At 36.1% G+C, this 27,556-nt stretch overlaps 1 protein-coding gene and 1 long non-coding RNA gene across 5 annotated transcripts in view; one reads left to right on the top strand and one right to left on the bottom strand.

The window, feature by feature from the left end:
- LOC128774897 (uncharacterized) overlaps nucleotides 1–4,746 on the top strand; it is a 37,340-nt gene extending 32,594 nt beyond the window's left edge. The window contains exon 2 of the long non-coding RNA XR_008419396.1: nucleotides 4,515–4,746. This is a non-coding gene — a long non-coding RNA (uncharacterized LOC128774897). The remainder of the gene's footprint in view (nucleotides 1–4,514) is intronic.
- Nucleotides 1–27,488, bottom strand: part of PUS7L (pseudouridine synthase 7 like) — a 32,032-nt gene extending 4,544 nt beyond the window's left edge. The window contains exons 1-7 of one of the 4 annotated variants that reach the window (XM_019419090.2): nucleotides 27,396–27,488; nucleotides 23,348–24,267; nucleotides 10,756–10,915; nucleotides 7,984–8,176; nucleotides 5,229–5,327; nucleotides 2,549–2,630; nucleotides 1,128–1,408 (exon numbers count right to left, since the gene is read on the bottom strand). In XM_019419090.2, the coding sequence (XP_019274635.2) occupies nucleotides 1,128–1,408; nucleotides 2,549–2,630; nucleotides 5,229–5,327; nucleotides 7,984–8,176; nucleotides 10,756–10,915; nucleotides 23,348–24,251 (1,719 nt within the window). In that variant the 5' untranslated portion in view covers nucleotides 24,252–24,267; nucleotides 27,396–27,488. Of the gene's footprint in view, nucleotides 1–1,127; nucleotides 1,409–2,548; nucleotides 2,631–5,228; nucleotides 5,328–7,983; nucleotides 8,177–10,755; nucleotides 10,916–15,238; nucleotides 18,443–23,347; nucleotides 24,268–27,395 lie in introns of those variants that run through there. The other 3 variants (XM_019419091.2, XM_019419093.2, XM_053894589.1) reach the window with 3 other exon arrangements.
- Between the last annotated feature and the right edge of the window lie 68 nt (nucleotides 27,489–27,556).

The following is a 27,556-nucleotide window of genomic DNA, read 5'->3' as shown; positions in this document are numbered from 1 at the left end:
CTATTTTTCTTCCTTTTTGAACAACTGGCCCATGTTCTCTCTAGATGCAGACACCTTTTCTATATTCCATGATTTCTCTGCTAGGGACCAATTCAGGCTAGGGTCTTTTTAATTCTGCTACCTATGTCACTTAATCTGTCTCCTCTCCAATCTGGGTCTCGATTTTCATTTCTACAAAATGGGAGTTAAGAAAGAGAGTCTCTAAAACCCTTTTCTCATCTAGAACTCAATGATTTTATGATGTTATATATGAAATTACTACTCAAAATACCTTCACTAACTTTTATAACGTATTTCTGAGACTAACTTGAGATAATGTTATTTTTGCATTTTAATTTATTCTTTGCATTATATATAAAATAAATTTCTTTACTTGATTTATATAATTCAGTTTCATTATTTTAACTGTGCAAGCCCAAGATAAAAATACTAGTTGGACAGAGAAGAAATTGAAAGAGAAACTTTCCATTATAAAAATTTTATAAAATTTATATTAAAATTTTTATAATTTATAAAAAAAGCAAGTTGTAAATGGCAATTATATAAAATCACATTTATATAAAATACATCCAAACATTATACACCCTATATACCATCATTATAAAAACTGTATTTTTTCCTTTTCATATTTTAAGTTCCGAGCTCCTAAGCCCTGCCTTTGCTTTTATTCATGTTAGCTAATAGAATAAAAATACACTTTTCTATAGATATTTATGTGAAAGCATAGAAAAAGGTCTAGAAGAACATATATGAAAAAAACAGAGGTTGATTTCCTGGACACACAATAAGAGTGGTGGCAAGGTGACAGCTTTGTATATAAAGTTTCAATTTTTCACTTTTAATGGCACTATTTTGTGCATTACTTCTGTAATTTTTTTAATGTGTTCTTTAAAGGAAGGTTTACTACGTTTGTACCTTTTACTTAATACCAGTGACTATTTTTATCTTTCTGTTTACAGATAGGTGTTAAGCCTCAGTTAACAGCATAGAAGCAGAAGATAAGCAAATAAATACAAGCCAAAAAAATAAAATGTGTGTTTAGTGCTAAATGATTTCTAAAAACAAGCTTCTCTAATATTCCAAGTGTAGTAACAACTCTTTGAAAACTTTGATGAAAGGATACTTACTTTATTATTTGGGAAATGTTCATCGTCAACATCTTCACCCAAACAGACCAAATCACCCTCTACTACTCTTGACCCATAGGTTCCAAGTCTGTAGGATACTGCCTCATTCCAAATTTTACTGCTATATGCATGAACGTAGAATATGCGCATAGAATGGGGAAAAGAGAACCACGCCTGGATACAACCCTCCTCCGTCATGCCAAAGCGATGCAGTGACTCCAACAATGCTCTCTCTCGAACTTTGAATTCAGGCATCAATGAAAGTGTGCCTTTAGCATCCTCTGAAATAAAGAGAAAATCAGTGAGTCAACTACTTTCCTTTAAAGGCCAGTTATAAGTACCTTTATTATGCCCTCTAAATGAGAGGCAATGAACTGTGTCATCTTATAAACCTGAATATGAAGATGATGCTTATTACCAACTATAAACCTAGCTATACCTGAAGAGTTTGTTTGTTTAATAAAGATCATTAGTCATATAGTCCATTCTCCATTCATTTTCCCTGCTTTAAAAAAAACAGCAAAAAGCACATTAGTAATACCTACTTCAGAATGGAGATAAACTAACTGGAAATTATTCAGAGGACCTCTTTTAAAAAAGGCATGAAATAAACCTGTGAGCCTATAGATTTTTAAAGAGCTATTATGAACACTTATATAGAATATTTGGAATAAGAAAGGTTGGATCCTTCATGTGTGCTAACAGGCCTTCCTAATGGGGTGCTTTTTAAAATTAAATTGATGGACTCTACAGCAAAGAGGCTTATCCAGGTAGGAATCCTCATTTTAGTAAATGTGCCACATGTTGCTCATGCACACTGAACTGTATGAATCATTGCCGTAAGGACATTATGTTCTCTGGACTCTAAATAATACAAACACATATGTCATTTCGAGAGTGAAACTCCATGTAGATTGACTCTAGAACCCATACTCATAACAACTTTTCTTTAGTGCTTCTCATTAAACATTCTGCATTATAAACCATCACATTGGGCTAAAGTGTCAAAATTGACAGGGCTGAATGGAGACTAAGCCCAAATCAATGCACAAAGTATTGGATACAACAAATAATACTTTTATGTAGTTGGTTTTTCAGTCTCCCCGAGTTGTAGCATATACTTCCATCAGTACCAGTTTAGAATTTGGAATTCTTATCTCCTCTGAGGGTACAGACCAAGAAAATCTAAGAAGCTATTTCTCCCCTTACTCCTACCCCCAGGCAAGAGTTAAAACAGACAAGAGTTCTGGATATTTGGCCCAAACTAAAGTGTCTTGGGCATGTAATAAAATTATTAAATATATAACATACTATAATCTATTTCCTATCACATTTATGTTGCAATGAATGCCCGCCTAATGACATACATTTATATTATAGATTTGCATGACTATGTATGGGGTAAAGAAACTTTTAAATACCAGTTTGAAGAAAATATTTCTTTGCTCTGTTTACAGGATCATCCAAGTCTTCTGGTGTAAGAAATAATTTTACAGCCTCCACCTTTAAAAATCAAGCAAACATAGTAAATGAAAATGACAAATTACTTTTTTAAAAAATGTTTATTTATTTTTGAGAGAGAAAGCATGACAGGGAGGGGCAGAGAGAGGGAGAGAGAGAGAATCACAAACAGGCTCCATGCTGTCAGCACAGAATCGGATGCTGGGCTCAAACTCACAAATTGCGAGATCATGACCTGAGCCAAAATCAAGAGTCAGATGCTTAATTGACTGAGCCACCCAGGTGGTCGCAAATCACGTTTTTAAAAAAGATGCAAATTCTCTAGCATCATAAAAAAAGAAAAAAAAAAATAGGCACTTAACCAATGATATTTGGTGCTGCAATTTTATCTTCAAGCTTTCAAAAATTAAACAGTGTTAAATTGGTAAATAAATCTGTACCAAGCAACTTTACACACAGGTTTAAATTCTGAACTGGGGCAGCCGGGTGGCTCAGTTGGTTGAACATCTGACTTCGGCTCAGGTCATGATCATGCAGTTCGTGGGTTTGAGCCACATGTCAGGCTCTATGCTGACATCTCAGAGCCTGGAGCCTGCTTTGGATTCTGTGTCTCCCTCTCTCTCTACTCCTCTCCCATTCATGCTCTGTCTCTCAAAAATAAATAAAAGTTAAAAAAAATTAAAACAAAATATTCTCAACTGGAAAAAGTGCCTGCCATCACTTCCATATTCTACTTCTGTCATTCCTTACCTCTATCACTGAGTTACGACTGCATGTATGAACTAATGACATAAAACTCAGACCTGACCAACATAGACAACAAAAACAGGGGAGGTAATAAGCATAGGAAAATGGTGAACCACTAATTTCATTCCAGTTCTCAAGTTTTGGAATGCTTTGGTCTTTAAAATAATTGCCAAGGGGCGCCTAGGTGGCTCAGTTGGTTAACCCGCCGACTTCGGCTCAGGTCATGATCTCACAGTCCGTGAGTTCAAGCCCCGCATTGGGCTCTGTGCTGACAGCTCAGAGCCTGGAGCCTGTTTCAGATTCTGTGTCTCCCTCTCTCTGACCCTCCCTCGTTCATGCTCTGTCTCTCTCTGTCTCAAAAATAAATAAACGTTAAAAAAAAAAATTTAAAAAAAATTTGCCAAAATCTTTTTTTTATTGCCAATATTAATATTTTCTTTTGAAAACTAAATAGATTAAAAGAAGTTCCTTTTTTTTAATGCTATCTATGAGGTCCTGTATATTATTATTATTATTATTATTATACTGTCTCCAGCATGGTGATTCATAAGTATATGTTTTAGAGTAGGAAAGGATCTTAAAATAGATCATTCAACCTAAAATCCCAGTCTTATTTTACAGTATTCATTCATCCATTCAAACAAATATATGTTAAGAAGCTAATTCATTCAAATAAATATTACTAAGCATCTGTGATGTGCTAGGCACTATGCAGAGTACCAGGGATGGAATGTTGAGCAAGAGAGACATAGTGTTTGTTTACTGGAAAAGATTAAATAAACATTAACAGTAAAATATAATAAAACCTAAGATGGGAAATCCAAGAGGCTTTGAAGTCACAAGATAAGAATAATTCAGTTTTTCTTGGGAATGGGATGAGAATTTAAATTGAGATGCAAAGAATATAAAGGTTGGAGAGAAAATGTTTCCAAGGAAAGAAAATATGGCTTTCTAGCATGGGGCCAACCTCGAGGTTGGCCCCCGCTGATCTCCATTCCCTGGTACTCATGCCTCGTGCAGTCCTCTTCTGTACTTACCAGGGTGGATCTGCGTGCCCAGTGAGTAAAACAGAGCAAAAGTGACGATGTCACTTCTAAGATTACATTATAAAAGACACTTCAATTTATGTTGTGGTCTCTCTCTCTCATTCATTTGTGCTCCTGAACTCCTCTCTCATAGGGAAGTCATGCCATGAGTAGTCCCATGATGGGAAACTAATGCTTCCTGCCAAAAGCAGAGTGTGCTTGGAAGGAGATCCTCTGTGCCTCATCAAGTCATCAAAGACTGTAACCCTGGCTGACAGTGTGACTTCACACCATGAGACACCCTGATGCTGCAACACCCGGCTCGGCTGCTCCCAGATGCCTGACCCTCAGAGACAGTGAGATAATAAATGCTCGTCATTATAGACCATGCAGTTTGCGAGTAGTTTGTTTGTTACACAGCAACAATTGACAGCTAAAGCTCTTGCAAAGTTAAAAAAAAAATGAGAAGCACAGAATATGAAGTTTAAAAGAGGGGACAGCTTTTGTTTAAATGCTATAAGAAATGTGAATTTTGCATCATCGGATGCCATATTTCTGGAATTATAGGGTGGTACGTTTCCTCCAAATCCTCCATTCACTTCATTAAGAATTTGGTGAGTGCTCATCAATTCTCTGTTAAGTCTCAAGTATTAAACACAGGGACATCACATACAATTTCACTTTATTACAGTGTGATACTAAGACTACAATAGCTGCTCATAAATGTTCAATAATGTAGCATTATGGTGTATGTATGTGTGTACATATGCATTCATATGCTGGGTTAACAAAGCAAAAAGGGCTGGGTTACGTAGTAAGTATAACTGACAAAACAAATCAGAGCAGAGTGTTTTTTTTTAATCCATACCATTTCACTCTTCAGCAAAGCCAATCCAATCTGGTCAGTGTGAACTTTCCTTCCCATCCCAAATCTCTGCGGTCCATAGTAATTTACAAACCCTTTATTCTACGAATACAAGAAAATCAATCATTAAAAGCATATTATTATGTGAACACTGGGTGTTGTATGTAAGCGATAAACCACGGGAATCTACCCTCAAAACCAAGAGCGCACTGTATACAATGTTAGCCAATTTGACAATAAATTATATTAAAAAAAATTAAAAACTAAAATTAAAAAAAAAAGCATATTGTTATGGACTGCATGCCTGTATATCCCCCAAAATTCATACGTTGAAATCCTAACCTCCAATGTGATGGTATTTGGAGGTGGGGATGCTGGGAGGTAATCAGAGCTCTCATGAATGGGATTAGTGCCCTTCTAAGAAAAGACCTTGGAGCTAGCTCACTCTATTTCCACCATGTGAGAATACAACACGAAGACAAGGCTGGCACCCTGATACAGGCTTCCAGCCTCCAGCATGATACAAAATATATTTCTGTGATTTAAAAGTCACCCAGTCTATGGGTCTTTGTCATAGGCCCAAAGTGACTACAACAAATTAATAGAATTATTGTGTCAGATATCTAATCAAGTTTCCTCTTCATATTTATTTTAATAAAAGAATACTGTAATCAGCAATATACACATGGGAACTAAATGGTCTGAGATATGCTATACAATTAAAGAAAAGAAAGAAGAAAAACAAACAATTAAAAGTTAGAAAATAAGGCCAGCAAAAAAAGCCTTAAAAAATAGGTCAGCTCTCCATTCATATTACTGAAGGGTATTCTAGGATGCAGGACTTTCAATGCTAAAATTGGGGAAGTTCTGGGAAAACTGGGATGAACTGGTTACTGGGTGTGATCTTTGCTCTAAAGCTCTTTCTGATTCTGAGATGCTCCTGTTGTCTGGAGATGCTGGGAATAAGCAATACATTTACTTCAAACCCAGCAAGTCTTAGTTCCTTTATACAGAACAATTCATTTTTTAATTATCTCAGTTTCTAAAGACCTGAGTCAAGAGAATGACATGGCATCACTTCCCCAAGAACAGAAAATTGTAAATTACTCTGCAACCTTAAAGACAATAATAGTCAGTGGTTAAACATGCTCTCACAAGGAAAACATCAGGGCCCAGATGGTTTCTTGAAAGATAAGAGTCTTCCACACTCACTTTATGAGAGGAGATCATATTTATTCATTCAGCAATTATGACTTCAAATTTGGAAAAATAATATCAAATAATATCCTAGAATGACCAGAAGAGTTTTAAATACCCCTTCAAATTACTTAGGGCTGGATATAACAAAAGGTTTCTAGTGGTCAAAGTTATAACCGTCTAAAACAAAACTTCAAAGACTTCTTATTTTCAGAACTAAAGGAAAGTTGGCTAAAGCTAAAACCATTTCTAATGGGGATTTTATAACTAGCAGTTGTGTATCCAAAAGTTCCAAATGAAAGACAGGCAATAAATGCTATCAGACTTCAGAGAAATTTTCTCCCCTTTTTAAGGGATATTATTTTAGTAGCAGTTTTTCAGGACAGAGAAAAGAATTTTAGATACAGAAGTAAGGGAAAAACAACCATATAAGGGGTATACAATCAAAGAGTGTCTATGCACAGGTAAATGTGCTGAATTTTAAAAATCTTTATTAGAAGTCATTTTCCTGACTATAAGGCATAATAACTGATTAAAAACCTGGCTTTTTGTTTGTTTGCTTTTCTTTGGAGAGGAATAAAACTGTGTAAAAAGGTCTTTGTGGTCAGAATCTTATATCAATGTTTCTCAATGTTAGCTGTAGAGTAAAATCAGCTAGGGAGTTTTTAAAAAATATTAATAAACTAAGCTGCATTCCCAAATGTTCTTATTGAATTGGTTTGGGGGTAGAGATTGACTACTGAGATTGCGTACAAGCATCCCAGATTGAGGATTACTGGTCTAGATCAGAACTTGTCAAACTACTAATGGCCTATAAGTCAAATGTGGCCCTACACCTATTTTTGTAAATAAAGTTTTATTGGAACACAACCACGCTCATTCATTTATGTATTGTCTATGGCTGCTTCCACACAATGGCAGTATAGTGGCTGCAAAAGAGACCATATGCCTAGCCCTCAACAGAGAAAGTTTGCTTACCATACTCTAGATGATCAGACTGAAGGCTATGGTATGTTTAGATGCCTGGCAAATGTCACTTATATGTTTATGTTAAATAGCTTTTTATTGTAAGACATAATAAAATGTATGTGATTTACTACATTGAAAAAAATCATAATTAGACTAAAAAGAAAAAGATTGTATATAATTCTGATAAGTAATGTAACTATTTATCAAAGATTTCTGAAAAAAATTACTGAACAAATTTCCAAAAAAAAATAATCCTTTTGCCTGAAATACTACTCTATATGGCATGTGCTAAACATACAAATAACAACAAAAAAACCTACCTCTCTTCTTATATAGATAGCTTCCCCCTCCCCACACACTCTGGATAATACTATATGTTACATTTTTAAAAATCACATTAAAGCTGTTTTTTAATACAAAAATATACTACCAAGAAAATTAAAAATAAGCCAAATGTCCCAGTCATTTTTTAAATAATTACATATACACATTTTAAAAAAGGTACAAAAGAAAAAGTTTTTCTTCCTGCCTCAGTGTAAAGAGGACTATAAACATTTTCCTATAACATTATTTTAAAATTGAGTTTTCTTACCTTAACATTTTCTATTGCCTCTAAAATTCTGTCTTTCAGGTTTGCAGAGTCATTTATCTGGTTTTTTAAATTTCTGATGACAATATCAAAGTGATTTCCTTTGAGCTGACCAAGTCTAAGGGAATCATCTATAGATCGAATATTAAACACATTCATTCTTTTCTTTTCAATTTCTTTTTCAATATTTTTCAACCTATAAATGATAAATCATAGACTCAGTTAAATCTTACATTTAAAAATTAACGTAAGTTTAAATGACAGTTGCCAGACAACCACTTACACCAGAACACCTAAAAATTCAAAAGTTAATGTTATTTCAACGAATGTGCACTAAAAAACCCATTATTATAGGATCATATTAACAGAGTTGTTTTATGACCTGAAACACATACTCCTAATGCTATCACTTTATCTGTGCCTTCTGACTTCTCCTTAATTTAACTGGTAAAAACCTCTTAACTGTTCTAGTCTTCCTGTCCTCAGACTTTGTTCCTTTCCTCCTCAGTCTCTCTTCCTCCAACATTACTAAGAAAAACCAGTAGCACCAGAGGATTTTACTAAAATTCTGCTCTGAACACTTTTTCTTTAATATTTATTTATTTTTGAGAGTGGGGGAGGGGCAGAGAGAGAGGGAGACACAGAATCCAAAGCAGGCTCCAGGTTCTGAGCTGTCCGCACAGAGCCCGATGTGGGGCTCAAACTCATGAACCATGAGACCACGAACTGAGCAGAAATCGGATCTTCAAACAAATGAGCCACCCAGGCGGCCCTGCTCTGAACATTTTCTTACTCAAACTTTCAATTCTTCCCCAAATCTAAAGAATAGATTCCAATTATTAGCATACCTTTAAAGACTCTGTAAGAAAGCATTTTCTTTACATTCATATTTTCTGTCATACTTATAGGAACTATCTGTTTTTCAGGTAGGTAGTTAACTTACTGCTCGTCCAAATACATCTTCAAGTTTTTTTCATCTGCTAAAATCTTACTATTACTTGAAGGGTAATTAAAATCCTATACCCATTAGCCAAATCAAAGGGCTCTCTCCTCCTAGGAATTAATAATATTTTGTCTTTAGTAGTTGAAAACCAGTTTCTAACATCTAAATATCTTTGAAAGCTAAAGTCTTTCTCTCTTACTATACTGTACTTTAAAAAAAAATTTTTTTATGTTTATTTATTTTTGAGAGAGAGACAGAGACAGAGCATGGGTCAGGGATGGACAGAAAGAGGGAAACAGAACTTGAAGCAAGCTCCAGGCTGCTGAATCACTATGCTGTGTATCTGACACTAATGTAATATTTTGTGTCAAGTATACTAAAAAAAAAAAAAAAAAGAAAAGAAAAAAAAGAGGTTACTGTGGCTATTCTGAGTAGTGGAATTATTAGTGACTTTTAACTTCATTCTTACATTCTTCTATTTTCTGAATCTACTGTAATAAATATGTATTTATTTTACAATTACAAAAAATATTTTTAAAATTTGAGAAAGCTGAAAGGAGGTTAATTTGAATACTTTACTCTTCATTTAATGAGGATTTATTTTATTTTATTTTATTTTATTTATTTATTTATTTATTTATTTATTTATTTATTTTTTAACGTTTATTTATTTTTGAGACAGACAGAGACAGAGCATGAATGGGGGTGGGTCAGAGAGAGGGAGACACAGAATCTGAAACAGGCTCCAGGCTCTGAGCTGTCAGCACAGAGCCCGACTCGGGGCTCAAACTCACAGACCGTGAGATTGTGACCTGAGCCCAAGTCGGACGCTCAACTGACTGAGCCACCCAGGCGCCCTGAGGATTTATTTTAAATGTAAGGAACCATGACGATAAAAGCATAAAAAGTATTATAGTAATTAAAAATACATACATTTGTAACACACTGTCCTGAATATAAATGCATATTCAAACATGGTACAGGGTATTTTTTAAACCTTTAATTTTATGTCATCTCTATACCCAACACAGGGCTTGAACTTACAACCCTGAGATCAAGAGTCACAGGCTATACCGACTGTGCCAGCCAGGCGCTGGTACAGGATTTTCAGAAACAATTCAGATCATTTAAAATCTTCCACTTCTCAGTGTCTGTCTTAAAACAACCTATATTTGTAGTATAAATTTAATGTTTATTTATTTTTGAGAGAGAGACAGAAAGAGAGAGAGAGTCTGAGTAGGGGAGGAACAGAGAGAGAGGGAGACACAGAATTGGAAGCAGGCTCCAGGCTCTGAGCTGTCAGAACAGAGCCCAACACGGGGCTCGAACCCACAAACTGGGAGATCATAATCTGAGCCGAAGTCAGACGCTTAACCAACTGAGCCACTCAGGCGCCCCTTCAGTGTAAATTTAAGACATAATGCTATTTAGATGATAATTATATTATTAAAGAATGTGCTGTTCAGTAAGCTTTCAATCAATTAATTACTATTGGAGCGCCTGGGTGGCTCAGTTGGTTGAGCGTCCAACTTCAGCTCAGGTCATGATCTCGCAGTTCGTGAGTTCAAGTCCCGCGTCGGGCTCTGTGCTGACAGCTCAGAGCCTGGAGCCTGCTTCCGATTCTGTGTCTCCCTCTCTCTGCCCCTTCCCCACTCATACTCTGTCTCTCTCTGTCTCTCAAAGATGAATAAACATTAAAAAAAAATTTTTTTTAATTACTATTGATAGTGAGGTTAATATGTTCCTAGTGTTCTGATTTTTTAAATCTTACATTTATCTATCTGATGCAATAAGATAGAAAAGTTCTATCTTATAAAGTAATGTCATATTACCTCTCTGGAGTCACTTTTCTAACAACCATTGCTTGATAGGTGACAGCTTTCTTGTCTTTAAGGCCTGCATAACTAAAATCTGAAGGAATCACACCAAGTTTCATAGCTAAAAAACCAACTGCTTCAAACATTTCCAGATTTTCTTTCCGTAGTGTAAAGGCTGAAACAAAGAAAAACCCAAGATTATACACACACACACACACACACACACACACACCAGCTGTGATACATCAATTACATTCTTAGTAGACAAACAGGTTAATATAATGAATCAAATTATTCATTTAAGTAGGTATAAGTATTTTTTAGTCAAGATACAAAATCAGTGTCTTAGATTACAACTATCATTTAAAAAATACTAATTGGCTCAGCAAAGGCTTACAGAAAAAAACATCTAAATTCCTTAATTGGGCATTCATATCTGGCCACAATCTCCCTTTTCAGTCTCCACATGTGCCACTTCCATTCATGTATCTTATACAACCCGGAGACTATCTCATAATTCCTGGATGGACTAGATCCTTCCACAGCTTTGTACTTGCGTACATTTGAATCCCTCCGTTTAAATGTGTTCCTCCCATTTTACTTGCAGTGCTTGTATGCAGTCCTCATGATCCAACAACGGCAGCAGTTCTCTCTCAAATTCTTTCCAAGTTCCCCACACTGAATGCTCCTAAGCAGGGATCGTGTTGGTTTTCTCAATCACTAACACCCACAGCCTAACACACAGTAAGTATGCAGATAATTGTCAAGTGAATGAATAAATAAACCACAACATGCTGATTACATAATCTGGCATGTCTCCACAAGTTGTCATTATGGATATCATGACACTTGTCATTACAATTTATCTCTTTATGTTTGTCCGCCCCACAAACTGGGAGTTCCAGCACAGCAAACCAGTAGATAGAAGGGTGCGTGCCTTGTGGTAGGTGCTTAAAATGTCTACCAGATGACACGGTGGGAGTGAGATTATGGAGGTAGGGAGAAGGAACAAGCCCAGTACCAACTAACACCAAAGAAGTTCCCCCATATGCTGGCCTATATAACCCACCAGCATTGATAGTAACAAAATACCACAACCCACAAGTCACCATATTTACATATAAGATACATCAAACTATTGCCCTCTTCCCTCAAGTCATGAAAAGGAAAATGAACATTAAACATAAACATGATTCAGGAAGTAGAAGGATGTGAACTCTAACTATCTATCTATCTATGAATATATAAAATAGCTAAACAAGAACTTATAATATCCACACTTTAGAATATCATGCAGTTGTTTAAAAGAATGGGGAAGACCTGTTATTTATATCTCCTAATGAATAATCTCTAAAAACATGAAAATAGCAGGTTTCAAAAATATGCATAGTGCATATAATTTATGTAAAAGTTTTAAAAATCTACAATGCAATATTGTATATTTTCAATGTTTTAATTTTTATAAGAAAAATATTTTTGCTTGCACATTTAAGAACTGTTAAAGTATAAACAGATATAATTTCTAAAGAATATTCAGGCACTATCCATTACTTTCTAGATATTTTTTACCACTAGGGCCATTATTTTTTGTACGATCATACAGCTTCCTAGATTTCTCCAAATTTTCTATTATAGCAGTGATAAGTTAAATTTACTATGACTTCCGTTATTCTTAAAGAACTGATAAAAGAAGTAAAAGAAAGGAAAGAATAATACACGTCAATTCTGTGTCTAAGTTACAATCTGTTCTTTACACTTTCAGGTTATCTTAACCAAATGGATTCGAATATAAACGTCTTCATCCAAGACTGCTATTTATATCACTTGTTTCAAATAAAATGAAATGAAAAGCCCATATTTAAAATGTAGAGAAATCATAACCTCAAAATATCTCAGCTTTTCTCATGATAGGATTTAATTATACAGTTTAAATAAAATGATTTAGGAAGATGTGCTAGGCTAAGGATACAATGGTCAATAAAAAAAAAAAAAAAAATGATCCCTCTCTCGGAAGCATTTAGTCTTAGGAGGCCTAAAAGAATTTGAGGAAGAAGTGCCTCTGGAGGTTTAAAGAATGAACAGAAGCATGGCAAGCAGCCAAAGCAATAAGAAAGATAGAAATATCAAATATTTCTGTATTTGTAAGATTTATGGGACCTTATTATTTCATAGGGTCTATAATGTTCTCCCTTTCCCAAGTACATACCTGTGTGAAGCTAAGTTTTGTTCTTTTGATTCATTCAAAACAAGAAATTCCAACAGACTGAATGCAAGAACAGATATGAGAATCCAGCTGACTTCTATGAAATCAGGCATTAGAAAGATTTGCAGAACTGTAAAACAATGCTTCTTGTCACTAATTTATAGTTGAAATGTTTTTTTATTAAAATTCTTATCATTTTAATAGTAATAGATTATTTTAAACAACTTTATATATTAAATTTTTTTTTAATTGAAGTATAGTTGACAAACAATATTACTTTAGTTTCAGGTATACAACATGGTGGTCCAACAATTTTTCTGTTTTAATAGGTTAGATATCAATAGGTAATAAACACACAAACGAAAGTTGTTTGTGGTCTCCGATGACTTATAAGAGCTATCCCCTTCAGGTGTCCTAGAACCAAAATGTCTGAGAGTCAATTAGGAACAATTTGAAAAAATATACCCCTCAAGTATATCAAATTTGTGGAAATAGACAGAAGCCACTAAAATATTTTTTAAATATTTTTTAACGTTTATTTATTTTTAAGAAAGAGAGAGAAACAGAATTTGAGCGGGGGAAAGGCAGAAAGAGAGGGAGACACAGAATCCAAAGCAGGCTCCAGGCTTCGAGCTGTCAGCACAGAGCCCAACGCGGGGCTCAAACTCATGAACCCTGAGATCATGACCTGAGCTGACGTTGGACACTTAACCAACTGAGCCACCCAGGCACCCAAGTCACCAAAATACCTGAAGAGTAAAAGAAATGCAAAATTCGGTCAAGTGTTGCAGCAGCCGGGCTAGGTGTCACAAACTTTTCAAAGTAGACCAGGAAACTGTATTCCAAAAAAGAAGGCCAACAAACAAATCCTTAAAAGTTTTGAAGTTTATGTGTTTGGTAACTAGGGTTTAAGGTGTCAAATCTACCCCTGACAATGTGGGTATGTCACTCACTAGCTGTTAAGCAAGCTCAGCCATGTAGGAAGGAACCTCCAAATTGTCTGAAACTATATCATTTGTTGCGGATTAGCCGTAGAGCATAAGCACTTTTTTTTTCATTTGTGAGGATTTAGAACTTAGAATAGGAATATTAAGGAGAATCAAACCCATAATTTTAGTGTTTGTATAAATGAATCTGTGTCTTACATACTTGGAATGTTTAAGAGAATGAGACTCTCATATATTCCAATTACAAATGTCTAATTGATTTAAATTTGTCTTTTTACATTGAAATCTCATTCAGTTAGTAACTAATAAGGAAACAACACAGGAAAACTTAAAGATCACCAAATTTATAAGTTTAATTTATAACATTTTCTTAAATACTTGGAAAAAGTGAAGTGTTTAAAAAGAAAACCAACTATGCTAAATTTTAAAATTCGCTTTTAGAGGGGCACCTGGGTGGCTCAGTCAGTTAAGTGTCCAACTTTGGCCCAGGTCATGATCTCGCGGTTCGTGGGTTTTAGCCCTGTGTCCGGCTCTGTACTGACAGCTCAGAGACTGGAGCCTGCTTTGGATTCTGTGTCTCCCTCTCTCTCTGTTCCTCCCTGGCTTGCACTCTGTCTCTCTTTCTCTCTCTCAAAAAAAAAAAAAAAAGATTAAAAAAATTAAAATAAAATAAAATTCACTTTTAGAGAATTCCACTTGTTAGAATAATTGGTACTAGATTCGACCTCCCACTGTAAACAAATAGAAAGCTGGACAAAATACAAGAAACACCTGTTTTTAGACACTGGAGAACAGGCAGCATAGAACTATGATCCAAAAAGAAAAGGAAAACAAAGTAAGCGAGTCCTAAAATACTGTTTGTTTGTGTGTTTGTTTGTTTGTTTTTGGCATAGAGATATTTACTTGACCACAGCACAGGGAGGAGGAATCCAGGGAGAACACAGTGGTTGTACTGAATTAAAATGGTGGAGGTTAGAGTTCAGGAAGGCTGAGTGGGCTGGAATTCACAGGGCAGAGTTCTAGATAAGAGGAAGCTATGTGTGCACAAAGAGTTCCAGAAATCTGCATAGGTGATCCCTTGAGGTGTTTGCTTTTTAGTAATCTGCACATACCTAGGATTAATTGCTATATACTATTTATCTAATGTTGCATAACAGGTCACTGCAAACCTCAGTGGCTTACAGTGTTCATTTATTTCTCATAGCACCTGTGGGTCAGAGATTCAAGAGCAGCTTGGTTTGGTGGTTTGAGTTCATGCTCTCTCAAGAGGCTGCAGTTAGATTGGCTGGGAATATAGTTGTTCAAAAGCCTGACAGGAGCTGAAGGATCCATTTCCAAGGGGACTCACCTACATGGCTGGCAAGTTGTATTGGCAGTTGGCTACAGCCCTCAGCCCTCCAGTGAGCCATATGTATATCTTCACTTCAGTATAGTAGCCAGCTTACCCTACAATGAGCAATCCAAGAAACATGGGCAAAAAGTATAATGCTACCTATGATCTAGCCTTAGAAGACACATACACCATCACTTATGTCATATTCTACTGGCCGCAAAAGCCACTCTGTGTGAGTACCAGGAGAAGAGCATTAAGAATCTTGGGGTTGAGAACTACGATCCACCTTTTGGCTCGAATACTTTTAGTACGACCACACAAACCCCCAATTCAAAACATACTCATTCCTTCCCAAGGCCTCCAACACTCATACGATTAAAACAGTTCAAATTCTAGCATTTTTTTAATCTAAATCAGGCCCAGCTATAGATAAGGTTCCTTGAGTACATATCAAATCAGAATCCTCAAATACAATTTCTCTTAATATGAAGGCTCTGAAGGACCGTGACACAAAGAGACAAATCTGCTTTTCACACACCTTGAAATGTTGAAACACACATAGGACAAGTGCTATATACTCTTTATTCAAACTGGGGGGGGGGGGGGGTGGGGGGGGGAATAGATATACCTACAAGTTACTCTTACACAGCAGTTCTGAATCCAGCCAGGTATACGTTGTTGTTCCTTTATTAGCATTCAGTCCTCCCAGTATCTGGAAATAATTACTATAGCTCTAGAGTCCACTTTTGGGTGTCAATTTTGCCCTCCAAGTGAAACTTCCTCTTCTGTAAAAGTTACCTATTTATAATGCAGTAGTTTTCTTAGCCCAATTCCTGCCTTTGAAAGTCTGGCAGTACTGGGGTGCCTAGGCGGCTCAGTCAGTTAAGTGCCACACTTCAGCTCAGGTCATGATCTTGCAGTCCATGAGTTGGAGCCCTGTGTCAGGCTCTGTGCAGGCAGCTCAGAGCCTGGAGCCTCTTTGGATTCTGTGTCTCCCTCTCTCTCTGCCCCTCCCCAGCTCATGCTTTGTCTGTCTCTCAAAAATAAACAAACATTAAATAATAATAATAATAATAAATAAATACAAAATAAAAGTTTGGTAGTACAAAGGCCTCTATTTTGTACTGTATTTGACCTTTTCAAAAACTATGTGGGTTCACTCTATTAGACAAGGATACACTCAAATTTTGTGAAGACCAGATGTTTTCAACTTAGGGCTGCTACTGAAGATACCGAGGGAAAATGTCCCCTAAATCCTTAGGTGTATTACTGTTTAACACAGGGGATCCCTGAGTCATGCCCTTCAAGTCCCCAGAGGGCCTTTGCCTGTCTGAATCATTCTGAGACACTGGTAGACGTTTGTGCAAAAATTTTAAAAAAGGATTTCACAGTTCACACCCTAGATTTCCTTGCCAGAACATGTCCTGACCTTGCCATGATTTTCTCTTTGTCTGGAAGCCATTTCTTAATTTAAACATAATGTGTCATCTTAAGAAACTGGGGATTTTTTTTTTTTTAAGAAAAAAATGATTTTGAACCCAGTGAGTTCTAGCTCCTTTATATCTAGCAGTTTTTCCTTTAGAATTTTACTACAAGCAGTAGAAAAGAAGCCTTCAACACTTTGCCTACAAATCTCTTTAGCTACAGTGCTCCTCTTTAGAAACATTTCTACTTTACATTTTACTGCCTACAACAAGGTTGCCAAACTTTGTCACTACATAACAAGTATTCCTTTCTTCCAGGTTCTAATAATACTGTCTCTTCCTTTAAACTGTCCTTGATAGCTTCCCTGAGGTAACTTCAAACATCTGCCTGCCAACAGGTCCAAAGACATTGCTACCACAAGTTTTAGGCTTTTGTTATAGAAGCAACTCATTTCTGGTACCAAAATATGTTATTTAATGCTGCACAATAAATCACCCCAAATTTTAGTGACATACAATAATAAGCATTTCCTATCTGTTATGGACTGAATATCTGCATCACCACAACCACCCCCAATCCTCAAATTCCTATGTCAAAGTACTAGTCCCAATGTGGCTGAATTTGGAGATGGGACCCGTAAGAAAGCAATTAACATTAAATTATGTCATAAGGGTGGGGCCCTGATTCAACAGGATTAGTGTCCTTATAAGAAGAGACATCAGAGAGCTCCCTTCCTCTCTCTTAATTTCTCTCTCCATGTGTGCACAAAGAAGAGGTCATGTGGGCACATAGTAAAAAGATGGCTGTCTACAACCCAACAGGACAACCTTTACTAAACATCAACCCTGCTGGTACCTTGATCTTGGACCCCCAGTCTCCAGAACTGTAAGAAAATAAATGCCTACTGTTTAAGCCACTCATGTATACGGTATTTTGTTACAGCAGTCTGAGAAGACCAACATACTATTCCAGCAGTTTCTGTGGGGCAGGAATTCAGAAGTTGGACCGCTTTGGCTTGAGGGATACTATGAAGTTGCAGTCAAATATAAACTGAAGCTAAAGGTCATGTCCAAAGTGGCTCACTCACATCAGTGGCTAAGTAGATGCTGGCTAGTGATGGGAAACCTCAGTTTCTCCCTATAGGGCTTCTTGAGTGTTTTCAAGGTATGCTGTCTTGGTTCTGTCAGAATAAGTAGTATGAAATGCCTTTTATGACCTAGCCTCAGAAGTCACTCACTGTGGCTGCCATATTCTATTACTTAGACAGGATGGCCCTGATTCATTGTGGGTGGGCATTACAAAAGGTCATGAATATCAGTAGTTGAGGATCACTGGGGGCTATGAGAATGCTGGCTACCACATTCCACCAGGCTAAATGATGAAATATTAGTCATTTGTAATCTAGTCAATTTGTAATCTCTTTGTCAGAGATTATACAAAGCTGGAGAGCAGCCAAAGAGGAGAGAGAGGAGAGATCTAACTAAATAGCAAGGGCATGCAGAAGCCACAGAAGGATCATGCTATAATAGTAGAACTATATGACTGACAGCTCTAGAGTAAAGCCTACTCTAGACCTCCCTTAGTCAAACTCAAAATGAAGCCTCAAATGCATTTGCAAACTACTTCCTACCCGTTAAAGCAAAGTTCAACACTCTTTAAATGAAGACAACATAATCCAGACAGTCAACAAGGTAACACTCACTAAGTTTAACCTTCAAAAAATATTACTAAACATGCAAAGAAGCAGGAAAATATGACCCACAACACAACTAAAAGACATTCACTAGAAGCACATCCAGAAATGACAGCAACAGAATTAGCAGACATTTTTTAAAGACCTATTAAAAATAGGCTCAAAGATTATAGGAAAACAAAAACATAATAAGTTGAAGACCTAAGAAAGAACTAAATGACACTTCTAGAGCTGGAAAATACAATTCTTAAAATAAAAATTTCATTGGATATTTAAATCTTTCATATATTTTCTTCTGCAAAAAGTATTCTAAGAAAATGGATATGGTGCTACCTCAAAAAATTAAATACAGAATTACCATATGACCCAGCAATTACACTTCTGGGTACACATCCAAAAGAACTAAGAATGGGGACTTGAACAGATATTTTTACAGCCATGTTCATAGCAGTATTATTCACAATAGACAAACGATAGAAATAATGGGTTTATATTATGAATGGGTAAATAAAATGTGTATATGAATGGGTAAATAAAATGTGGTATATATACATATAATATTATTCAGTCTTTAAAGGAAGGAAGTTCTAACACACGTACAACATAGATGAATCTTGAAGATCTTCAGCTAAGTGATATGTGCCAGTCACAACTTGGCAAATATTTTATGATTCCACTTATCTGAGATACCTGGAGTAGTCAAATTCATAGAGACAGAAAGTGGGATGGTGGTTGCCAATGGCTGGTGGAGAGGAGAATGGCAAGTTACTGTTTAATGGGTATACAGTTTCAGTTTGGGAAGATAAAAAAGTTCTGAAGATAAATGATGGTAATGGTTGTAAAACAATATGAATGTGCTCAATACCATTGAACCGTACACTTAAAGGTAGTTAAAATGGTAAATTTTGTTACGTATACCTTATAACAACTAAAATTAAAAAGTTTTTTAAGTGTTCTTTTTAGATAGGCCTACTTATTAAGAAATTTTTTTATATGAACTATTTTTTTCTTAAAAAAAGAGTGGCCTTTACAAAATCTGAGATAAGTATACTTTACCTTTGTCTTTTTCTTTGTTCTTGGACTTATGGATATCCCGATATCTTCATACTATTCTCTGGAGTAGTACCATCAATTCCTCCCCTTAACATACCCCTCCAATTACTCATAGATTTTGTAAAACTAATTTACACTAATACATAAAAAGTTTCCATAATTTTTTAGTTCATTAATTCAAAGTAATGCTGTTAGAATTTCAAATAGTATAAATCTATAACTGCTTAAATCACTTAACTGCAATTCTCCCTTCCACATGTAAAACTAGTTTTGTTTTTTCCTTCAAAACAGATTTATCTCTTACCATTTACTGCATGCCTCATGTATCAAGTCCTATACCAGCAGTTTTCTCATGGATAAAGCAAGTCACACAACCAGACAGAAATTTCCAGGAGAGACACCAACATCTGGATAACTATTACATACTAAACATTTTCATTATTTCACTTAATTGTTAGAATATCATTGTGAATTAGGTTTTACTATTACCCCATTGTTAAAGTACAACAAAAAGTTACAAATTGTTAAGTAACTTGCCCATGGTATTATTCTTTCCATTTTTATATTTGTGGAGATTAAATCTTAAAGATACTAAAAAGTTCATACATCTTTTTATGAACTGAAGTCATAATATAAAATAAGACCTACATTCAAGGTCCAATCTCTTCATTTATACCACAGAATCCTGTATTATATAATACAATCCTGTTTCTGTGCCACATGCAATCTACACAAATTTGGGTTGCTGATTTTATTTAAAAAGCTTTGCTGTACAAGGCCAATATCTCTGATGAACCCAGATGCAAAAATTCTCAACAATATACTAGCAAACTGAATCCAACAATACATTAAAAAAAAAATTATTCACCACAATCAAGTGAGATTTATTCCTGGGTTGCAAGCGTTATTCAGTATGTACAAACCAATCAATGTGATACGTTCTAGCCACAGCAATCACACAACAAAAAGAAATAAAAGGTATCCCAAATTTGTAAGGAAGAAGTATAATTTTCACTATTTGCAGATAACATACTATATACAGAATACCTAAAGATTCCACCAAAAAACTGCTAGAACTGATAAATGGCTTCACTAAAGTCACAGGATACAAAATAAATGTATAGAAATACTTGCCATTCCTATATATCAACAATGAAGCAGGGGAAAGAGAAATTAAGAAAATAATCTCATTTATAATTGCACCCAAAATAATATATACCTAGGAATAAGCCTAACCAAAGAGGTGAAAGATCTATACTTTGAAAACTATAAAACACTGATGACAGAAATTTAAAAAAAAAGACAGAAAAACATTCCATGCTCATAGACATTGTTAAAATGTCTATACTACCCAAAGCAATCTATACATTTAATCGAAATTCTATCAAAATATCAACAGCATATTTCACAGAACTAACCCTAAAATTTGTATGGAATCACAAAAGACCCCAAATAGTCAAAGCAATCTTGAATAAGAAAAGCAGAACTGGAGACATCACAATTCTGGACTTTAAGTTATATTACAAATCTATAGTGATCAAAACAGTATGGTACTGGCATAAAAATAGACACAAAGATCAATGGAATGGAACAGAAAACCCAGAAATGAACCCACAATAATACGGTCAATTAATCTTCAACAGAGCAGGAAAGAACTTCCAATAGGAAAAAGACAGTCTCTTCAACAAATAGTGTTGGGAAAACTGGACGGCTACCTGCAAGAGAATAAAACTGGACTACTTGGTTACGCTATACACAAAAACAAATTCAAAATGGATTAAAGACCTAAATGTGAGACAGGAAACCATCAAAATCCTAGGAAAGAAGACAGGCAGTAATTTCTCTATCATTGACAGAACATTTTTTCTAGATAGGTTCCCTGAGGCAAGGGAAACAAAAGCAAAAGTAAACTATTGGGATTACATCAAAATAAAAACCTTCTGCACAGCAAAGGAAACAATCAATAAAACAAAAAGGCGACCTAAAGAATAGGAAAATATGTTTGCAAATTACATATACAAAAAAGGGTTAGTATCCAAAATATATAAAGAACTGATATAACTCAACACCCAAAAAATAAGTAATCCAATTAAAAAATGGGCAGGAGATACAAACAGACATTTCTCCAAAACACACATACAGATGGTCAACAGACACATGAAAAGATGTGCATCACCACTTATCATCAAGGAAATGCAAATCAAAACTACAATGAGGTATCACCTCACATCTCTGAAAATAGCTAAAATCAACAACATAACAACAGGTGTTGGTAAGGATGTGGATGTTGGTACAGCCACTGTGGAAAACAGTAGGGAGTTTCCTCAAAGAGTTAAAAATAGAATTACCTTATGATCCAGAAATCTCACTACTGGGTATTTACCCAAAGAATACAAATACACTAATTCAAAAGGATACATGCACCCCTAGGTTTATAGCAGCATTATTTACAATATCCCAGGCATGCAGGCAACCTAAGTGTCCATAGATGGATTGATGAATGGATAAAGAGGTGTATATACTTCTGTATATACCATATACAATGGAATATTACTCATCCATAAAAAAGAATGAAATCTCGGCATTTGCAACAACATGGATGATGCTAGAGTAATGCTAAGTGAAAAAAGTCTGTTAGACAAATACCATATGATTTCATTCATATGGAATTTAAGAAAAAAAACAAAAAAAAAATAAGCAAAGTGGAAAAAAGAGAGAGACAAACCAAGAAACAGACTCTTAACTATAGAGAACAAACTGATGGTTTTCAGAGGGGAATCGGTGAAATAGGTGATAGGGATTAAGGAGTATCATGATGAGTACTGGGTGATTAAAATAAAATAAAATAAATAAAAGTTTTTAACCAAAAAAAAAGCTTTGCTGTATGAATCTATAAAACATGACCATCTGAAACACTTCCCATCCTTCATGTAAGATACTGGCCAATTAAATCTGGTGAGCTAAACTTACAGAATAAGGTTTCATCAGGGGTATCTGGGTGGGTGGCTCAGTCAGTTAAGCATCCTACCCTTGATTTCTGTTCAGGTCATGATCTCACAGTTCAATTCGTGAGAACAAGCACCATGCTGAACTCTGCACTGACACTGAGGAGACTGCTTGGGATTCTCTTTCTCCCTCTCTTTTTTACCCCTCCCCCCACTCATGTGAGCATGACCCCAGCACCTGCACACACTCTCTCTCTCAAAATAAATGAATAAACTTAAAATATATATATTTCATCAGTTCCATCCAATCTTAGGAATTGAATATACCCACTAAAACAGTGATTTTCAAAATGTGGTACCTAGACCAGTAGAAAAAGCATCACCTGGGAATTTGTAAAAAGCCCTGCCCCAAACCCTCTAAATCATAAACTCTGAGAACAGGACCCAGAAATCTGTTTAACAAGCCCTTTTGGTTATTTTAATGCATGTTAAAGTTTGAGAACCTCCTCTCTAAAAGAGTGACTGAGTCAAAGGAAGGACCTCCTTATAGGTTTTTAGGCTCTCTACCTTGGGTAGTGAAGTTCAATTGTTTTATTTACTTATTTATTGTTTAATTTACATGAAGTTCAATTGTTTTAGATAACAAGGTATTCTCTTCACTTCGGGAAAGCGAAGCAGAGCAGATGCATTCTACTTATCTCTGAACACTTAATTTTAATTAAAATAACTTTTAAAATATGAAATCAAGATTTATCGCCAATAAAACGTTAACAAACTAACTGCTTCAACTTTATACATTTGTGCTGATGTTAACCATATTTTCATCAACAAGGTTAATTCTTAAAATTAGTGTAATTTGTAAGGCTTTATCTTCCACTGAAAACCAGACCCAAATATTTTTCCCAAGAGTCCTCTGGTTAATTCTATTTAATTCATTTGAAATTATTCATCTTTCACACAATTTTAACAAAGTTTGTTGCGGAAAATGGTAATGATTTATTAAATTACCTGTATATATAACTTTTCGATCCTGGTACTCAAAAAGAGACCTCTTCCTGTGCTTGTGTGTTTTTTCCCGAAATCTTACTGTTATTGCTACATTTGGATTGCCAGCACTATGATTGAGCTCAGGGAAAGATTTGGTTTCCACAAGGTTTCCAAACTTTTTGTTGACAAAATGGTGGACAGCTTTTCTGTGGTCTTTGTTTGTATCAGGTTTAAAAGTAAATTTGGAATTTTCTTTTTTTGCATCCAAATATTTAAAAAAGTCAAATGCTTCTTCTTCAGATACCAAGTGACAGAGTTCCTTATACTCAAGATTTGGTTTTACAACAATCTCACTGTTTTTACCTACAGTTATTAAAAAAGGAAATTTCTGCCTAATAGCACTGTGCAGAATAGCCCTCTGGTTTTTGTCAAGGATTCTGCCTAATGAGAATTCAGGAGATGATCCAATTAGCTCAGTTTTAGAATTCCACTTCTCTTTTATATCACAGGCAAAGTGATTCAGTAGTTCATTAGTTTTTTCATCTAACAAGGTACCTAAAACATCAACTGTTTCTTCTTCGCCTTTGGAAGTTCCATCACTGATAGTATCTTCCCTTTCTGAACCAGATTGATAATAATGATCAGCACCAGAGCACCCAGCAAAAATACTAACTTCTTGGTTGCTTCCCTCTTCAAAGGATAAATTCTGAAGATCAAGTTTTGTCTTTTTGGCAAAGTTATTTGGCTCAGGTAGTACTTTACTAATCAGTTTACTTGGTGCCTTATTAACTAATTGTCCCTGTTCATCAATCTCTATAACAACAAAATCACTTGGTGAGCTTTTTATAGTGCCACGAAATCCAACATGATCAGTAACAAAACACAAAGAACTAAACCGGATTCTAAAATCTGTATCCTCTTCCATTCTTAAATAACAATGCCTACAAAAGAAACAAAGAGGCAGTCAGTTACCCAAAAGAAAAGTTATAGATAACAAGAAAAAAATAAATTTGCAGGATTTATTTTTCTTTCTCCCTTTCAATCCTGGTCCCCTTAAAATACAAATTAATTCTATAAATCATGGGCATTTTGACTCTCCTATACCAAGATAAGCTAATAGGCAATCTTTTTCTCATGAAACTGATGATTTGCAACTTTACTTTCACCCATTCCAAGCTTCCATCTATTATCCAGAATTAAAATGGGTCCGTTTCAAGTCTGCTTTAAAAATACCATGTGTAGGCCCACAAAGAAGGGACCAGAACACAGACTTAAACAATGATTTGTCCAAACCCCATCCCTGAAAATTTCTAACTAATTCCAGAGAATTTGTGGCTAGATTTGTATATATTAGGGGTTAGAGATGAGAGAAGGGACTAGAAGACAGGAGGAAATAGTCCAAATTGATAAATGAAACTTGCAATGTGATTATGCTTCAAAATAGGCTTAAATTAATCCAGAATCTTAAACCTTCTTGAAAGCCCAGTTACAAACTTTTACAGACACAAGTTTTTAAGGTTGATGCACAGAAAAATTCCAACCATACAACTGGCATCAGAGAGAAAAAAACCCTTACAGATTTTCTTGAAGCAGTAGATAAGAGAATCCTCTGAAGAAGCCTTTACTCACCCTTCACATAACCCATGGCTACGATATCAGATAGTGCTATAAGAAAGATAAAATGCCCATGGGCCCCATACTACTCAGTTCTGTGTGTTAACTACAATCTCTAGGTAATTTGTCATCATCTGAACCTTCACCCCATTTCTACAATGTATTCTACCAATCTGAACCAATTTAGCAAACCCCCACCCCCCAATTATGCCATGTAGAAATCACAGCAAAGTCTCTATATCTTAATTTCTTAGACTAAATGAGGATATATGTATTTTCCTTCTTTCCGTGATTTCCTGCACAGTCTCCTCAGTTTCTTGCCATAACTGAAACCTGGCTATTTCCTCATGCTTCTTCTCTAGTCTTCTCAAGTGAGGACTCTTTTTCCTTTGACACCCACCTAACTTAGGACCTGGAGATAGTAAATATTTTCTATTTGCCACAGCTCCAAACCATTTATCCCTCCTCTACCTCCCCAAATCCCAGCTCTTTTGAAGCTCATGCCATCAGGCTCTACCATCTGCTATCATCTTCTCTTTGATCCCCAGATGACTCTTCTTCATTCACTGATGCCTTTAGTGCCTCCCTCAATGTCTACCCAGCATGACTTTCACGTCCATCTACATGCATCATCTATTTAACACCACAGTCCTTGATCTCCACCTCAATCCACTTCCACGTCATCTTGGTCATAACCTTGACTTTCTCATCACAAAAAATTACATCAGCTTTAAGCATCTGGCTCTCTGATTACTGTCAAGAGATGACAGTACATGATGGCTGTCCTTTGATCACGCAGTACTTCCACCCCAGACATTCTTATACATTGTGAAGGCCTCTCATCTGCTTCTACTACTAGTCTACCATAGTCCATTCTCCACATAGCCAGAATGATGATTTAAAAGGCAAATTAAGTCATATCACAATTCTCTTTAAAACCTCTGATCACATTTATAATGAAATCCAAACTACTTACCCTGGCTTCCAAAGACTTCTAAGATTCTGGCCTCTGTTTATTCTCCAAACTTACCTTGTACCCTTTCCCCAACCCACTATACTCCCAACCACACCGGCTTTCTTCAGTTCCTTTGTGTTAACTGTTCCTGCTGATTAAATTAGTCCTTCCCCAATGACATCCTCAGAGAGGTCTTCCCTGACTAATAAGGTAAAGGAACCAGCAAGGCACTCTTTCACCAAACTCTATTCAATTTTCTGCACAGTATTTCTATCTAATAATTTTCCCTATTATTTACGGTAGATCTCTCACAACTACAATGTTAGCTCTATGGGAGCAAGAACCGTGTCTGCCTAATTGACTAATTATCTCACATTCAGAACAGCGTCAAGCATATAGTAAGCATGCAACCAATACTGACTGTTGAATAAATGAAACTAGTACAAAATAAGAGCTGTAAGAGTGAAGAGGAAGAAAAAAGAGATCACTCCGGCCTATGAGAATCAGAAAAGGTGTAATGTGAGAAGTGGCCATCTAAGTCTTCAAAATTATTGAAGAGACAGAAATAAGGTAAAAACGTAGAAGTAACATACAAACAAAATATGCAATGTGCCAGGGAAAATTGAACAGCCCAGATACAGGAGTAATGTCTTACAGTACAGTTCTAGAAAATACACTTTGGATTAGAGCCAAACTGCCAGTGAATGCCCTGCCAAGGACTTAGGATCTATTGAGTGGTCAATAGATGGCTACTGCAGGTGTTTGAGTAGAAAAATGGCACAATCCAAAAAGCTGTTTTAATAAGATGAATAACGGCACTGAGCAGGATGAATGTGATGAAGAATTCCAAGAGTTTGAAAGCAATGTGATCAAGAGCACTGTTTTAGGATTGGCCTTGTAAAGAATAAAGATCTACTCTCTCCCAGTAAAAGCAAGATGTGACGACATTCTAAACTACTAGGATAGGTAGAACTGAAAAGAACGTAATGATCAGGGAATTACAACAATCATCTTATAAAAGAATGTAGCTGAGCTGGAGGGGGCCAAGGAGCCCACGTGGAGTTAAACACAAATGTGCAGTGTTCCTAAACAGATTTCTTGATGAGGGTACAGGGTGGAGAAGGGAGTGAGTAGTTTGGCTAACCCAAGACAGGGTAATTGTTGGTTGAGGGTAGATTCTAGGGAGATGTTAGAAATGCAGCAGGGAGTGCTTTTTCCCCTCACGCTCTTTCTTCCAATGCCAACGCTCAGCCGAATTCACTCTTACTTGCTTTCTGTCACCAATTTGCAGAACTAGTCTCCGGCGGGGTTGCCTTCTAGCTAATCCGAAAGAACCCCCCAGACACAGCCAATGGCTCCACTTCTCCCTCCACTTCCCCCGCCTGCCCCAACGCACGATACTAGCCCATGTCGCCCTCCGCCTGCGGACAAACAGTCGAGGGTCCCATTACTAATCACGTCATTGCCCCCCACAGAAACGCCAAAACTCGCAAGATTCACCCGGTCTACCTCACGTCCACGTTACGGAATTCCTGGGCACAAAACTGTGCGCATGTCCGGAAGCGCTAAAATACTTAGCCTCCGACAGCGGAGTAATTAAAGGGGAAGGCTGCCACTTAAAGCAGAGCCTTACTCAAGACCCGGAATTTCTCTGCGGAGAC

Source organism: Panthera pardus, unplaced genomic scaffold (assembly GCF_024362965.1).
Source record: "Panthera pardus isolate Hobbes unplaced genomic scaffold, ASM2436296v1 HiC_scaffold_6, whole genome shotgun sequence".
Classification (NCBI taxonomy): Eukaryota; Metazoa; Chordata; class Mammalia; order Carnivora; family Felidae; genus Panthera; species Panthera pardus.
This window is presented reverse-complemented; position numbering and strand designations above follow the sequence as displayed.